At 60.1% G+C, this 16,420-nt stretch overlaps 2 protein-coding genes across 2 annotated transcripts; one reads left to right on the top strand and one right to left on the bottom strand.

Annotated features, from left to right (window-relative positions):
• Positions 1–3,989: 3,989 nt before the first annotated feature.
• On the bottom strand, positions 3,990–5,000 carry FNDC11 (fibronectin type III domain containing 11). Its single transcript, XM_063089595.1, has one exon. It carries the CDS (start codon positions 4,998–5,000, stop codon positions 3,990–3,992), a length of 1,011 nt encoding a protein of 336 aa, XP_062945665.1.
• A 4,436-nt stretch (positions 5,001–9,436) lies between these two features.
• On the top strand, positions 9,437–16,315 carry SRMS (src-related kinase lacking C-terminal regulatory tyrosine and N-terminal myristylation sites). The gene is made up of 8 exons (XM_063097943.1): positions 9,437–9,771; positions 13,071–13,192; positions 13,773–13,939; positions 14,610–14,751; positions 14,827–14,985; positions 15,414–15,595; positions 15,689–15,845; positions 16,122–16,315. Exons 1-8 carry the CDS (start codon positions 9,437–9,439, stop codon positions 16,313–16,315), a joined length of 1,458 nt encoding a protein of 485 aa, XP_062954013.1.
• Positions 16,316–16,420: the final 105 nt, after the last annotated feature.

The raw sequence follows: 16,420 nt of genomic DNA, 5'->3' as shown, positions 1-16,420 counted from the left end.
GGAGTTCAGCTTTATTTTCTATTTTTAAATAATTTAAGAGCCAGTGTTTTAAAACTGGAACAGGAACCTCAGCCCACATTCAGAGCAAGGAGACCTCCCTTGAAGAGAGAGCCGCCTTCTCTGCCACCACTGCCCCGTGTCCTTTAGGGGCCGCCTACCAAGCAGGGGAAGGTCAGAACCAAAGTGGATGCCCCCACAGCCTGGCCTCGCCCCTGCTCCAGGAATGTGAAGATGTGAGGAGCCTGCTGTGCAGTGCTCCTGCGGGGCCCCGCCTCCCCGCCTCCTGCATCCCGCCTGCGCTGTGCATTCCCCAGATCTGGGCCTCAGGGGCCGCTCGGAAGCTGAACTTTCTCATCTGGGAAAAGCTGAGCTCTCTCATCTCAGTATGGTTCTACCCTCCCTGCGGCCTGGGAGAGCCCTGAGCGATGCTGCAAACAAGTTGTTTACGCCAGGAGGGGCTGCCACCTGTGGCCTCCTGCAGACCCCTCTGCCTGGTGATGCTGACTTTTTTACAAATTGGATTTCTGCATTCCAATTATTTTTTTAATCTCTTTTTTGGCTCTACATGATATGTTTGGAATCAACTTAATTATTAGGACTACTCTGAAAGCTTTTCTTTTTGAGTCTTTTGAATGCTGGCTGGAGATCAAAAAGGGGTGATTTTTGTCTGGCTTGGGAAGTGGCAGCTGAGGCTGAGGCTGGCTGTGGACAGCATGCTGGACGCAGGAGTGTGTGGAGAGGCATGGCAGCACCCCATTCCATGGCTGATGGTATAGGTGTTACCGACAGGTCAGGCTCGGCTTGCCCTCTCGCCTTAAACAAATGATCTGAAAGTCCAAAAGCTGATGCAAGGATTGAAAGGTTTATTCAGATTCCTGGTACTCAACTAAATGTCTAACCAAGCAAACAAAGAGAAAAGAGGAGCAGTGGGGTCCAGTTTAGCCTAATTCTAATCGGCGGGACCAACCCATTCCATTTATAGTAATTGATAAAAGCAGTTCTCCCCACTGTTTTCAGCATAAAGAAGAAAAGTATCGACTAGATTTAAATCGGAAAAACAAAGCATAGCCAGGAGCCCTCCATGGTGCACCTATACAGACGTGGATACAATCCAACCAAACAGAAGAGGGCTCAGAAAATCAGAGAAAGGTAAAGAGAATAAAGCATTGCCTTGTCAGAATTTAGGCCGGGGACTCCAGGAGAGATCTACCAGCAGTAGAGACATGGGAGCAAAATAGTCCCAGTGGCCACTTGCCTGTTGCAGCTAGAGTCCTCTCCAGTGCCCAAAGCTTTCCAATTTTTACCAGTGATTAAATTAGGCTCTCGGATTCCAAAGTCATAGAAATGAACAATGTACCCAACAGTAAAGCAAGCAATGCTTTATTAAAAGAGGAGATAAACTTATGCATAAGGAGGGTAAGTGACAGTAAAGCTAGCCCCCCAAGGGGAACTGTTCAGGGTCTTTTATAGGGAAAGGAGTTAAAGGGTGGCAGGCCAGCGTCACTGGAGGTGGTCCGTTCTGTTCTTCCTGGTTGCGTCATGGGTGCATGCTCAGTAGGCAGTGGTGTTCATCATTGTCACCCCAGGAGGGTTATTGTAGCACTCACCTTGATGCTTTGTGCACAGGTGGGAATTCCTAAAGGCGTCTTAAGGTTAGTCTGTAACTTTTACAATTATTGTAAACAAGCCTTGGGGAGGTTAGTCTGTAACTTTTACAATTATTGTGGTTTTGCAACTCAGTAAATGGTCTGTTTCCTCTCTTATCTCAGTCTGTTTTATCTGGGCAGCCCATGGGGTAATCATTTGCCCTGAGGGGTCTCATGACTGAGGAGTGGAAAAGTAACAAAAGTGTCCTCTGCAGGGAAAATGGAGTCAGTTTGGTTCACAGGCCTTACTCTCTTTCATAGGATGTGCGGCTGGAAGTGGGTGTGTGCCAGGATGCAGGAAGCTGGGTGGGCGGCTTGGCAAGGACGCGCTGCGGCTGGGGAGCAGGGTCCAGGTGCCTTGGCTGCACCCAGCCAACTGTGCTCTGTCCCCAGGCTGAGCTAGCCCAAAGGCAGCCTGTGGGGCAAGTCCAGCATCCCCGAGGCTGCCTGCCTCGATGTCCTGACTGGTCGCAGGTCTGAAATTACTCCCCAGGACCCTTGGGCACCACACTGCCCCTCCAGGTTGGCTTGGGACTTGGGTGCTCCCAGCGTTTGGCTTGTTTGTGGCCGAGTGTCCAGTGCCACAGCACTGCAGTGCGCAGGAAGCGCACGGCAGGGCCCTGGCCAGCGCGCAGTGGCCTCCATAGTGAGCCAGAGGGGCACTGTCTAGAAGAGCATAGGGACTTGTAGGGAATGTGCTGTAATTGTGGATGAGCCGTGCCCCTAGGCAGGGGGGAGTCGCGACCCCACCAGCCTGGAGTCAGGGAGGACTTCTGAGAAGAAGGGCCGCGGTGGAGAGGGGCGGGGGGTGGGGAGGAGCCGGGGACCTACAGTCTCACCCCCCTGTAGCCGGCCTCCGTGCCATGGCCTCCTGGGCCTGCTGATGGGAGGGTGCGAGGCATGGCTGGGGGCCGGAGGCGCCAGGACCCGGTTAGTCCACCAGTCGGTGCAACATGACCCAAACCCATGTGCACCTCCCTTGGCAAACCTCTACCCCAGTCTGCCCCTTCTTGGTGGGGTAGATGTGACCCAGCACGAACCCAATTCCTGGTTCCCTGGCTTTTTCTGCCACCTCTCCTCACCTCCAACACACACATGCACACACACAGGCATGTGATCTCCAAGGCACATGACGATTCCACCTGAGCCCCTAGGATTGCCCTATCTTGTGGGATGCCCAGGAACGAATCCCCCACAGCCACATGATCACAAGAGTGTGACAGCCTGGTTTTACCCCTTGAATGGCACGCAGGAGCGCCCAAGGGGTCAGCGGCTGGAGGAGCATGGGAGGGGAACCTCCACCCAGGCTGAGCCCACCATGGCTGGGGGGAAGGGTGTGGGGCCTTCCTGACACAGTTGGAAACCGCATGCCTCTCTCCAACCCCCCATCAATGGCGGAGGGGTTCCCTGTCCCTGACTACCCTTTCCCCACCAGACCTTATCATCTGAGAGGTCCTGCCATCCATTGACCACCGTGGCGCACATGGTAGTGGACAGGGAGCTGGACGTGGGTGTGCTGGGGCGCCTCTGGGCCCTTTCCCTGTGCCAGCCCTCCCCTGCCTTGGCCAGGGTACAAGTTGCTGTCCCTCAACCTGGAAACGGCCAAGCAGCCTGCATCCACCTCGCCATCACCAAGGGCAACATGCAGGAAGTCACACGACCAGGGTCCCCAGGCAGCAGTAAGGGGGCTGGTCACCCCCATGGGGCTGGACCACCAGCAGCTGGAGAGGAGGCTCAATGGCTGGAGGGATGGCCTCCAAATGGGAGCCGTGGCACTGGCTGGCATCTCAGGGAGGCTCCCTGCCTTGGATCCTCACCCACCTTCGAATGGGGGTGCCGATGAACTTCATCTTCTCTTGGGGGGAAGACAAGACTTATCTTTTGTTTATTTTAAAAATAAAATGTTCTCGGGGCCTCGGGTACCCTGGCTCCAACGAAGCTGGGGGTGCTGGACAGGACCCTGGAGTGTCATCCCCCTCAGGGAGCACCCAGCCTAGGAGGCAGGTAAAGACAGTCAGAGCCTGATGATGATGGTGTGGGAGGGGCTGGGGCTGAGGTGGCAGAGCCCTTTGCAGCAGCACTCCTCACTGGAGTGACAACCAGGTGCCAAGGGCTGGTGCTTCTGGCTCCAAGGGTCATCTGTCCTGGAAGGTCCAGCCTGGGGCTCCCCCTGGAAAAGAGCAGGAGCAGAGGAGCTCCTGGGGCCTGTGGGTGGGCAGGGCCGAGTCAGGAAAGACACCCGTGTGTCTGTCTGCTGCTGCCTTGAAAATGTAAGTAGGTTTGTTTCTTTAATTCTGTGCATATGTTTATATTCCTCTTTATTAGTGGATAAATATTAGAAAATCATCTGTCAGAAGGTATGGTCAGGGGTGGGTTGGGCTTACCCAGCCGACTGGGGTTGGGCACTTCAGGGACCCCCGGCTTAGTCTGCAGGGTGAGGCTATCCCGCCAGGGCTCATACACCAGCGTGTAGCTCTCAGCTCTCTTGATGGTGAACTTGTAGTAGCGATTGGGTAGCAGGTTGCAGATGTCAAAGGTGCAGGTGGCCACAGGGATGATGCCACACTGCATGCGTTCCTGCTGTGTCTGTGGGTCCAGCAGCTTGAAGCGCAGCTCAAACGGCTCCAGCGCCACCGGCTGGATGGTGACAAACCAGCGCAAGCTGACCCTGTCCTGGTGGGCCACTGACTCCTTTCGGTCAAACATGACCGGCATCTTGGTGCTCAGCATGAGCCTGATGTGCGGGATCTTGGTGGCACTGATGTCGGACACAAGACGGTGCTTGATGTGCAGTCGCCCGGGCACCATCATGGTCAGGAAGTTGTCCATGATAGCCGACAAGTCTGCCAGCTGCTGCTCCACCAGCCCCCAGCCAGCCAGGAAGGGCCGTGGGTCAGGCGACTCAAGCATGGCATCCAGCTCGGCGTGGCCGCGGTCCAGCTGCTCTAGCAGGTCCCCGAGCAACAGGAGCTGGATCTTAGTCTGTGCTGTGCCCACCTTCTTCATCCGCTGAAACTTCCAGGGGTCGATGAGCTGGAGCATGGTGTTGGGCAGCACCAGTGGGTTCTGGTCGCCCAGGGCCAGGTGCTTGGGCAGGACCTCGATGTAGTAGGAGCACTTCTTGAGCAGCTGCATGCGGGCATGGTGGCGCTTGAGCAGCTGGCGGCTCAGGTCCGAAGTCAGGAACTCACGCAGCGTGTTGCGGTGCTCCATGTAGGTCCTCCAAGCTTCCGGCTCCAGCAGCTGCTGACCCTCCATCTCCTCCATCTCCTCTGTCACCTCCCGGTCCAGGAAAGACTGAGAACTGTCCAGCTTCATCTTGTCCAGGCCCAGGCCTGTCACCTGGAAGTTCATTGTCTGGGAGCTGGGGGTGAAAGGCTGGGTGTGAGCTGCATGTCAGGCTGGCCCCTGCCACCCACCATGGACACACTCGGGGCAGCGTGTGGGGTGGCTTCAGGCCCACTGCCCAGTGCTGGGCCTTCTGTCCTCTCCTTGGGGGCACATCTCTCTGGCAAGAGGTTGCAAGGAGGGCCAGATGGGCAGGCTGATGATCTGGACAAAAGTGGATGTTGAGGGGCAAAAAACCTCTGCCGAGGGTCCAAGTTGTCATTTGCTGTGATGAGACAGGATAGGGCCAAGACAGTGGCTGGGGGCCAGAATGGCCTGGACAGAAACCCCAGTCACTGACCAGCTGTGTGGCCTGGAGAGGGCTGGTGCCCCTTGGACTGTGGAGAGGATTCAGTGTGTCCCCAAGCAGCATAGGACCCCCCTGGAGGATATTTGTGGATTGCACCCCCCAAGGATTCTGCCTGGGGACCCTCCAGACCTCACCGCAGTTGCAGAGCAGAGGGACAGGGCCCACCCAGACAAGGCCGGTTGGTGTCCGGCCAGCGTGGGAGGAGGGTGGCCCAGCCTCAGCTCCAAGAAATGTGTCACATAGCTCCTACTTACCGAGCCCCACTGTGGGAGATGGGCTCACTGACCCCACAAGAAAAGCCACATGAAGATCCCACCACCATTCTCACAGGTGGTGAGCCTGAGGCTAGACAGCATGCTGACCTGCACTTCTTCCAGGGTTTGAGCCCAGTTGTTGACCCCAGAGCTGACCCTCCTCCCTCCTCCCCAGATTCAGGCTCCCAGCTCTGGGGTCAGTGGGAGGGGCTGCCCCCCCCCCCACGGCTGGGTGTGGCTGTTGTCCCAGGCTTGGCTGGAGCAGGCTTGGCCCTGCTGCCGGGGCTCCCTGGGGAAGGGCTAGTGTCCCTGGCTGCTGCAGGACCTCCAGGGAGGTGAGGCAGACCCTGGATCTCAGGTTGCCACAGCAACACGGGGTGAGGGGAGGAGGAGATTGGATAAGTTAGAGAATTGAGAGATTGAGTGACTTAACCAAGGCCACACAAGTATGTATGTGTTAAAGTTGGGACCCAAGTCTGCCTCACTCCTGAGAGGCCAACCCTTGACCTTTTGGGGGCAGGGGCCCAGAATAGGCCCCTGGGGACAGCAGAGAGGTGTCTGCGGTGAGGAGTATGCTGAGACCAGGACCCCAGGGCCCCTGACTGTGTCCTGCTCTGGCTGGAGACACGTGGCCTTCTCCAATGGAGGGCAAGCTTGCCTCTGCTGGGGTCAGGGTGTTGCCCGGTTGGAAAAGCACAGAGAGGCTGGCTGTGAACTGCGGGTGAAGGGCCGCTCTGAGCCCCGTTGCCGCCTCCCGCCGCCCCGGCCCCGGCGCACGTAACTGCTCGCAGCGCAGTGAAGCCTGAGGTCCTCCGTGCCCAGAGCTGAGCGCGCGGCGGCGCCCAAGCGGTTGCCACGGGGACCGTGGGCCATTGTGACGCCCGGCCCGGCCGGAGTTGGGAGGGGTGCCCGGAGACGTCGCGCCGTCGGGCTCTCGTCTCTGGTCCCGGGCCCCGCGCCCTGCCTGGGAGCCGCCACGGGTGGCTGTGCCGAGAGCCGGGCTCGACGCAGGTCCGCCGAGAAGTGTTGACGGGGTGCGCGGCCCCTCTGCGCAGGGACCCGTCCCGGAGGCGTCCTGCGGGCACAGCGCTTCCCCGCGCCTCTGGGGGTGACCGGTGAACTGGTAGTGGGTGTCACCCTAGCGAGCGGGCAGCTCCCTGTGCGCAGGACGCGGAGATCCTCCCCCCACCCGGGGCCTGCCCAGGCTCTTGCCCCGATCCGGGTCTGGATAAACGGGGTCTCCACAGCTCCAGAGTCCATCGAAGGAGTTCTTGGGCCCTCCCGTCCCTCTCACGACCTCTGGGGTCGCCACCCAGCCCTCCACCACCGCAGCCAGCTCCGGGTCAGTCCCAGACACCCCAGGGGCTCCTTGCCTGGCCGTGGGGAGGAGGGAGGAGAGAGGAGAGAGGAAACGCCCCCTCTTGTCCCTCTCGCTACCCCCACGGAGGTCAGGGCGGGGCCTTTTCCAGGACCGGGTGTTTGCCCCCGAGCTCCTCCCAGTCTGTCCTGTAGCCGGATTCTTCCAGGTCCTACCCTGGCTGTGCCCAGCCCACCCTCCCTGCCCAGGATGCTGGGCCTGGTGAGGGAGCCAGGGGCTGTCTTTGCCCTGCTCTCCGTGCCTGGGCTCTAACTCAATAAATGCCAGCTACTGTTATTGTTCTTTTTATTCAGGGGTCTGAGGGAGGAGAGCGGGGTTATTTGGAGAAGGGGGTGCTGTCTGAGGGTGGAGTGGGGAGGTGGCACCTGGGAAGGGGGTGGATAAAAAAAGCAGCAGAAGGAAGACCCTTCCCCCAAGCCCTGCAGCCCACCCGCAGAGAAGGGGGTGGGGGCAGATCAGCACCCCCTCCTTTTCCAGGGCCCGGTATGTCCTGCACCTCTGCCCTCTCCCTGGTCCCACCCCTTTTTTCTATTATTTCCCATCTAATTTTTTAAAAGTTAAATTTTTAGGTCAAGGGTTCAGCTCCCCACATGCAGTGGTGGGGCACAGACTTCAGGGCCCCTCCAGAGCCTCCCTAACTTCTATCTGTGGTTATCTTTTTCTGAAGATCACTGTCCCCCAGCAGGATGAGTCCCAATCACACAGAGCCTGCCCCAAGCCTAGTGGGCTCTAGCCTGTCAGGAGAGTGGCCATTACCTGCTGTCCTCTGACAGAGAGGGCCAGAGAGGACCAGCCCATGGCATCGCTGTCACAGTGCAGTTCACGCCCCGCTCCCACAGATGCCTGTCAGGGAGAAGTCGAACTGCAGCTCAAGAACAGGAAGGTGTATTAGTCCATTTCTGCTGCTTATTAACAGAACACCTGGGATGGGGTAATTTATAAAGAACAGAGGTTTATTTGTCTCACAATTCTGGGAGAGCTGCATCTGGCATGGGTCTCACTCAGGCTGCTTCTACTCGTGGCAGAAAATGGCAGGGCAGCCGGTGGGTATAAGCAGATCACATGGCAAGAAGGAGCAAGGGGCAAGGGAGAGGTGCCAGGGTCCTTTAAACAACCAGCTCTCATGAGACCTAATAGAGAACTCACCACCTGCCCACCCCCCACCCCTGGTATTAATCTATTCCTGAGAGATCCGCACCCTATGACCTAAACAGCTCCTGATACATTAGGGATCAGATTTTGGCATGAGCTTTGGGGGAGCAATGCATCCAAATTCTATCAGTGGGCAAGTGGCTTTTTTTTTTTTTTTTCTGCATCTGGCCTGTAAGGGGATCCAAACCGTTTACTTTGGTGTTACAAGTGGCTTTTCATTGGTTGAATGATGGTCAAACCTGTTTGATGGTCACGTTCAACCACAAACCATGACGTTCAGGCATTGATGGGTGTGAGATGTGAAGGAAGGGTCTGCAGTGATCATAAATGGGGTGTGGAGCTCAGTAAAGGCCACTCAGGCTAAAGGGCCTGGGGCAGGGGTGAACACTGGGAGGAGGAGCCTGCAGATGGGAGCCACCTGCCACCCCCGCCCCAAGTTAGGGGCTCACCTGGGTGGCAGGTGGAGTCTGCTTCCGCCTGCGAGTGCTGTTGAGGGAGAGGACTGAGGAGCGGGTGCGGACCCAGCCCTGCATGCTGACCTCCCAGTTTATATCCCTGAGCTGGGGCCTCCTCCCTACAGTGGCTGTGGAGTGGCTCAGAAGCAACATCCCATCATCATTGTGCACCTGTCTGTGCTCTGCGGGCCTGGCACAGGGAGTGCATTTCACTGCGTGAAAACCAGGGTTCCTGGAGCTCCTCTCCTGTAGTGTGAGCCTCACTGGCTCCCAGCACATGGTGGGGTTTGCCCTGCATGCGGGTTTTGTGTTGTTAAAGGATCTGATAGCATTTAAATAACCAGGCCGTGTTCCATACACAGCAGCTCCCTGCTCGACGGCCGCTGCCAGCGCTGCCCACGCTGGACTCCGCGCGCCAGTGCGCTTGGTCTCCCTGCCGCAGGGCCGAGCACGCCCTCCCGGGAGCCGTTCCTGCCCCGTCCCCAGGCTGCTCTGGCCGCGGAGAAGACCCTGCAGGTGGACAGAGGAGGGGCTGTCGCTGTGGCCGGGACCAAGGGCTGCTGCCAGGTGAGCGCCAGCCGGGGAAGCAGGCGGGGGGGGGGTGTGTGTGTGTGTGTGTGCGCCCGGGGGAGGGGCCCTCTGGAGTGGCTGCGGGGGTCGGCGTCACCTGCCACCCCTGTGCCAGGTGGGGACGCCGCACAGGGAGCTCTCCGACACCGGCCGTCCTACCGGCCCTTCCAGTTTCTCCCCCGCATTCGCATTTGTGGGGCGTCCCCAGCCCCGGCTCCTCCTGGCGCAGTCCTCGGCTCCCCGTGCACCTTTGCGGGCAGCGCAGCCCGGCGTCCCCTGGGGGCATGGAGCCCTTCCTCAGGACGCGGCTGACCTTCCTGGCTTTCTTCTGGGACAAGCTCTGGCCGGTGGGCCAGCCGGACGATGGCCCACCCGGGTGCCCGGCCCCAGCTGCCGAGCCCGGCTGCCCCACGCCACCGCCGCAGCTGCTCCGTGTACTCCACGACTTCAGTGCACGGGACGCTGAGGAGCTGAGCGTCAGCCGAGGGGACAGGCTCTGCGGCCTCAGGGAGGAGGGCGACTACATCCTGGCCCGCAGGCTCTCGGGCCGGCCCAGCACTGGGCTCGTGCCCGTCACCTGCGTAGCCGAGGCCACCCCTGAGACGCTCTCAGATCAGCCGTGAGTATCTCGGCCTCTGGAGTGTGCCGCTCTCAGGGCTGGGGAGTCAGGGATAGGCAGGGTTTTGGGTCAGGGATTGCATGTCCATGTCGGTTCACTCATGTGTCCCTTCTTTCAGTGACAGGACACTGCACCCAGACACTGCACAGAGGGAGGGGAAAGCCACATGCGGAGTGGCCAAGACTCCCACAGGAGTGGTCAGGTCCAGGGGCCAGTCCACTGGATGCACCAGGCACCCAGCATGGTGGTCATTCCAGGACCCTGCCTGGCTGGCCAGGCCCTCCCACTCTCCCACAGGGATTCAGGCCACAGTGTTCACTGAGTGGTCATTGCTTGGAGAGCAGGGTCTGGGGTCTTGGAGGGCAGGGGTGATAAGCCAGATCAGAGCAGTGTGTTCACCTGCCCCACTCACCTATCTGTATTCATCCAGCCATGCCCAGCTGGGTCCAGGCGTAGGGCAGATGTGGCCTTGGCCTGCGGGATTGCTCCCAAAGGGCTTAGTTGGAGAGTGGGCACAGGTGGGGGGAACCCACCCGTTCCCACCGGAGTACCTGGGGCCCCCGGGGCTGGGGCAGTCCGCAGGCAGAGAGTGGCCACATGGCTGCCAGGCTGTTTCCACAACAGCTTGCAATCATGGAGGAAAGATGACAGAGGGCAGAGGCTCTCCTGAGAGGCTCTTCAGAGGAGATGACCTTTTGGCCCAGGCACATGCTGGGTACCCCTGTGTGCCAGCTCCAAGTGGGCCCTGCTGCAAGGTGCTGGACACCTCAAGCCTCTGACCCCAAATCCTGGGACGTGGCCCCTGCCTGCCTTTTCCCTAAATGTCGTTGGTCAGCCCGGTTTTCATGGCTCTTAGAATCCCTGTTGTCAAGACAGGGCAGATCCTGGCCCAGCTGGGGGGACCTTGGGGGCAGAAGTGCCTCCTTCAGCACCAGCATTCTGGGAGGTGTCGTGTGGCGGGAAGCATGCTGGGCAGGAATAGGCCAGAAGCTGGCTGGGGAATGGGTGCAGTAAAAGCCAGCTCTGGCTGCCCAGTGGGGCTGCTCAGGCAGCTGCTCCTGGTCCTGTGCCCAGCTGGGTCAGGCCTGCATCCTGGCCTGTCCTCTACAGAACAGTATCTCAGCATTGCTCAGGGTCACCTCCAGCCTCTCCTTGGCACTCACACGGTCTCCTGGGCGGTTGCATGTGGTGGGTGAAGCCAGAGTCACAGGAAAGTGCCTTCTGAGGAGCTCTAGGCCCTCCCCTCATGCCTGCCTGGCTTGCTCTGAACAATAGGTGGCTGCAGTAGCCATTCTGATGGGGAAGGGGTTCACAGTCACCCCAGGTGTGCAGGGCAGACCCCTCGAGCAGCTCCTGGAGGCCGTTTGCTGGCAGGGCAGGACAAGGCAGTGGGGAGGGCAGGGCTGCTCACAGGAGAACTAATGACTGTTTGCCTTGCTGGAGATGAAAGGGCTGACCATATACATAGTGTCATTAGCCCCAGACACTTGGCCCCATGCCCCAGGGTGAGACCCCAGCCACATCCCCCAGCTCAGATGTGCACAGGGCCAGCCCGCCTCCCTCTAGGCCCTGATGTGGGGCTCCAGGGGAGGGCTGGGTGTGTGCTGGGGAGACCCCACTTTTCCTCCTTCCCCAAAGCTGTGCTATCCTGGGAAGGGACCCCAGAGCCCCTTCACACATGAGAGGGTCGTGTTTCCCTGCAGTGACCCCAGAAGACAGGGGCCCTGGCTGCCCAGTGAGGCATTCCATGGATAGAATGGGGCAGCCTCATGAAGCTGTATCTTGGCTCCCAAAGCAAGTCTGTGGCCTTCCCCCGAGCCTGCTGCCCAGCCTGGTCTCGTCTCAGGGGGCCCAAGTCCACCTGGTGACCCAGCCCAGCACTGGCCATGTCCTTGACGCTCCCTACATCCAGCTGCCCTCTGACCTTACCTCCTGTCTCTCAGGGCTCAGCTCCCTGTCTCCAGCCAGGACCTTGTCAGTTTCTACTCCCCCATCGTCCCTGAGCTCCCCAGGGTGGAGCACAGGCCTGTCTACCCCACTCCCACGAGGCCCTGTCCTGTGCCCCTGCCGCCTGTCCAGCCCCTTTTCTTGAGCTGACTCCCTCAGTGTCATACTGGAGCCCACCAGGGTCCCTCCTGATCCCGCCCCCCCAGGTGGTCCCAGAACCGAGAGCCCGCTCCACCCTGCTCAGCTGTGCTGCCTCATCTGGGTGGGTGAGGGGCTGTGCTCACAGCTGTGGCTTCTGGTGCTGCTGAGTCCCTGGAAAGTCATGGAAATGGGAGGATCTAGGAGGAAGCTGAGTTAGGATGGAGCCTGGGCCTCGGGGAGCAAAGACACCTGCCAGCGTGTGGGGCCGGAGCTTTCTGGTCTTCCTTCCAGGGATGTCTCTGGCTCCAAGAATGAGTGGAGCCAGGGAGCTGTACCTGGTGAGGCACAGTGGACCGCCCACCTGGACCCTCAGGTGTGGGCTCCTCCTATCTAGGAATCAGAGGAATGAGAACTTAGGAGCCCCCTTGCCCCCTGGTGCTCTGAGTGGCTTTGCAGAGGGAGCGTCTCTGTAGACAGAGGGCCAGGGAGCTCGGGCCATCTGCTCTAGGCACAGTCCTTCAGAGAGGGATGAAGGATGCTTCAGGCCTTGCCCCAGCACCCCTCTCCCCCATGGTCCCCATTGTCTGCCTCTCCTGCCCTCCTGACCAGCCTGGCCCAGATTGCCTCCCCCGGGACTTCCTGGCTGCTCCATCACTGAGCCTTGTTTGGTCAGGTGGGCTGTGCCCAACCAGGCAGCACCTGTGGTCCTCTACAGCCCAGTGAGTGCCCCCAGGCCACTCGCCAGGGCCCCTTGTTCCCCCTGGACACCTGCAGGGACTCCGCAAAACTTCAGGTTTGGCTGCTTGGCCTGCGGTCAGGGCTAATTGCTCGCCTGGGGCGGGGCCTGCGGTCACTTTATAAGCAGGGAACTGGAGGCACTTAGCAGCAGGGCTGACAGGGAGCCTGTGATCCAGGTGAGTGGACAGTCTCAGCTGCGGGGAGCAGAGCACAGGTTGCCTGATGGTGGCCAAGTCAGCTCGGTGCTGGCTCTAGCAGTCCTGCTCCTCAGCCTCCCCAGCAGGAGGCAAGGGCCAGTGTGGGCTGGGGCATGTGATGACCCTGGGTTGGGACCCCAGTGTCGGGCACTGGGTATACCTCCTCCCCGAGAAATGGTGAGACAGCTGGGGCTTGGCCCCCTGCATGGAGCCTGATGCTTGCCAGGGCCGCCCAGTGCTGGACCTGGAGATGACTGCTGTGCCTGCCGTTTGCAGCTGGTACTTCAGTGGGATCAGCCGGGCCCAGGCCCAGCAGCTGCTCCTATCCCCCGAAAATGCACCAGGGGCCTTCCTCATCCGGCCCAGCGAGAGCAGCCTTGGCAATTACTCACTGTCAGGTACGTGGGTGACCCTCAAGCCTATGTCCCTCCAGTGGGGCATCTTGCCTAGCACCAACCAGGCCAGTCACCCTTGACCTTGGGGGGGTGGTCCCTGGGCAGCACCAAGTCCCCTGCACTTGCTTGACTGCTCACTCGCTTATTCACTCAGTCACTCATTCACTCAATCACTCACTCACTCATTCACTCACTCTTTCATTCACTCGCTCACTCACTCACTCATTCACTCATTTACTCATTCACTCACCCATTTACTCACTCACTCTTTCACTCATACCTTCCTTCCTTCCTTCTTCCTTCCTTCTTCCTTCATTCATTCACTTAGTCATGGACTCATTCACTCAACAAGTATGTATTAAGCGCCTACTCTGTGCACACTGGACCCCTCTTGTGCGCCCCCCCTGGCCTTCAGCTGCCCACACCCATACCCCCCTCCAACAGGTCTGGCCCTCTCAGGGACTCTGAGAATGGAGCTGAACCAGGCCCCTCAGGTGGGGTGTGCCCATCATCTATCAGGGTGGTGGGAGGGTCTGGGGCAGGCTGCAGTTGAGGCAGGGGTCTCCATCTCTGCACCCCCTAGTCCGCACCCGGGCCAAAGTCTGCCACTACCGCATCTCCACGGTGGCTGACGGCAGCCTATACCTGCAGAAGGGCCGGCTCTTCCCCAGCCTGGAGGAGCTGCTCGACTATTACAAGGCAAACTGGAAGCTGATCCGAAACCCACTGCTGCAGCCCTGCACACCCCAGGTGGGCCCCTGCAGGTCCCCTACCACCTGCCAGGCTGCCCCACGCCAGGCCTGAGACACCTATATTTGGGTGCTACCTCAGGACCCTGTCTCAGAGTCACTGGGGGAGTCAGACAAGCAGCTGGCTTCTGGTGCTGCCCATAGCTGGGAGCACTGGAGCGTCCCAGTGATTTCTCCAGCTGGTTTGGGCCCTGACCCAGGGCCAGACTCTGCTTGCAACAGGTGTTTTATCTCCTTCTCTAAGGCTAGTGGAGAAAGGATGCTGGGGATTCCTGGACGGCAGGGAGAGGGGCAGGGGCTGGCTGAGGAAGGAACCCACAGCTGTCCCGGGACCCAAGGGCAGAAGCTGTGGGAGGAGATGCTGACCCTTCGATGCTGCACCTGGACTAGAGCTGCAGAATCTCCAGGACTGTCCCTGATGAGCCATCCTGCCCAGGGCCAAGGCAGCAACCTGGTTTCTCTGGTCTCATAATGACAGCCTAGCCAAGGGCAGTAATGAGTGTTTGTGGACTGATGTCTGTCTCGGGCACAGGTGCTACTTAGGTGCCTGAAGCAGTTAGCTCCTGAACACTGGCCAGGCTTCCTGAAGGGTGGGTCACCCTCCCAGCCTTCCTGTCCGTTTCTGCTTCCTGGGGAGCAGCTGGCAGGCACTAAACACCCCCTTCCCGCAGAAGCCCCCGGGGCAGGACCAGTGGGAACGGCCACGCTCCGAGTTTGCCCTTCACAGGAAGCTGGGTGAAGGCTACTTCGGGGAGGTGTGGGAAGGCCTGTGGCTGGGCTCCGTGCCTGTGGCAGTCAAGGTCATCAAATCAGGTGAGGCCTTGCCTTGGCCAGGGGGCGGGGACAGCAGGTGGTGGACGGGTCCTCAAGTGGTGCCCTCTCCCACAGCCGACATGAAGCTCGCCGACCTCGCCAAGGAGATCCAGACGCTGAAGAGCCTGCAGCACCAGCGGCTCATCCGGCTGCACGCAGTGTGCTCAGCAGGGGAGCCTGTGTACATCGTCACGGAGCTCATGAGCAAGGGCAGCCTGCAGGCCTACCTGGGCAGTGAGTGCCCTGCCTGCTGGCCTGCCCGGTCAGCCCTCGAGGGTCTTTGGAGATGGCCCAGGCTGCAGGCACTGTCCCTGTTTGGAGCCTGGGGTCCGGGCCAGGCCTGGGCTTACTGAGGGACAGTCAGAGCCTTGCAGTTCCAGGGCGGGGCTGGAGTCCAGCTGGGGGGTCCCTTCCCCCTCTGGCCCTTCCATGCACCTGTTCTCTGTTGGGGGCCCGAGTAGCCACTGAGTGATCCCTGGTAGATACAGGACCCTCTTCCTGTCCCTCTTGTTGCCCCTGCGGCCTTAGGGGATGGTGCTGTCCTCCCCCAACCTCAGAGATGAGTAGACAGGCACAGAGGTGAGCTGACCCGTGCAGGCGCCCCTGCCCCGTAAGGCTCCTGCCCTGTCATGCATGGCCTCTGAGCCACATCCACCCCACAGGCCCTGCAGGCCAGGCCCTGAGCCTGCCTCTGCTGCTGAGCTTTGCCTGCCAGGTGGCCGAGGGCATGGGCTACCTGGAGCAGCGGCGCATTGTGCACCGGGACCTGGCTGCCAGGAATGTGCTTGTGGGTGACAACCTCGCCTGCAAGGTGGCCGACTTTGGCCTGGCCAGGCTGCTCAAGGTCAGTGGAGCTCCAGGCCCTAACCCTGGGGTGGCAGGGACAGGCAGGTGGCACCACTTGCTCCCTGCCCACCGCTGGCTTCCCCCTACCCAGGATGACATCTACTCCCCGAGCAGCGGCTCCAAGATCCCTGTCAAGTGGACGGCGCCCGAAGCGGCCAATTACCACATCTTCTCTCAGAAGTCAGATGCCTGGTCCTTCGGTGTGCTGCTCTATGAGGTCTTCACCTACGGCCAGTGTCCCTACGAAGGTGGGTCACAAAGCAGCCAAGGAAGCAGGCACACCTGCCCTGGGCAGCTGATCTGAGAGAGGAGGCAAGGCCTTGTGGGGAAGTTTAGTCTGAGGGAGGAGGCCCAGCCTGCTCTGGTTATGGCTGACTCCGGAGAGGGCTCCAGGCCTCAAGGCCACCCACTGGCCAAGGGCAGAGCAGTGATGCAGGAGGCTGGGGCTGGGAAGTCTCCATGGCGACCCCCAGGCAGAATTGAGGCAGTGCCCACCTGGCTCCTCTCACTGGCCCCCTCCCCAGGAATGACCAACCACGAGACACTGCAGCAGATCGCTCGAGGGTACCGGCTGCCACGCCCGGCTGCCTGCCCTGCGGAGGTCTATGCGCTCATGCTGGAGTGCTGGAAGGGCAGCCCTGAGGAGCGGCCCACCTTTGCCATGCTCCAGGAGAGGCTGGGTGCCGTGCACAGGCGCCTCCACCTCAGCCTCATGTGACCCAGGGCTCTGGGCGCTAGGCTGTGGGCCGGCTGCTCCTCCCTGCAGGGTGACGCCCCCAGGACAACGATTACCATCAACATGAAGGTACAGCTGGGAACCGCA

Source organism: Cynocephalus volans, chromosome 1, assembly GCF_027409185.1.
Source record: "Cynocephalus volans isolate mCynVol1 chromosome 1, mCynVol1.pri, whole genome shotgun sequence".
In the NCBI taxonomy this organism is placed as follows: domain Eukaryota; kingdom Metazoa; phylum Chordata; class Mammalia; order Dermoptera; family Cynocephalidae; genus Cynocephalus; species Cynocephalus volans.
This window is presented reverse-complemented; position numbering and strand designations above follow the sequence as displayed.

Coding starts and splice junctions, on each gene's coding strand:
- FNDC11 (XM_063089595.1), bottom strand. CDS start 5,000: ATGAACTTCCAGGTGACAGGCCTGGGCCTGGACAAGATGAAGCTGGAC.
- SRMS (XM_063097943.1), top strand. CDS start 9,437: ATGGAGCCCTTCCTCAGGACGCGGCTGACCTTCCTGGCTTTCTTCTGG. Junction 9,772..13,070: donor GAGACGCTCTCAGATCAGCC/GTGAGTATCTCG, acceptor TGCCGTTTGCAG/CTGGTACTTCAGTGGGATCA. Junction 13,193..13,772: donor TGGCAATTACTCACTGTCAG/GTACGTGGGTGA, acceptor TGCACCCCCTAG/TCCGCACCCGGGCCAAAGTC.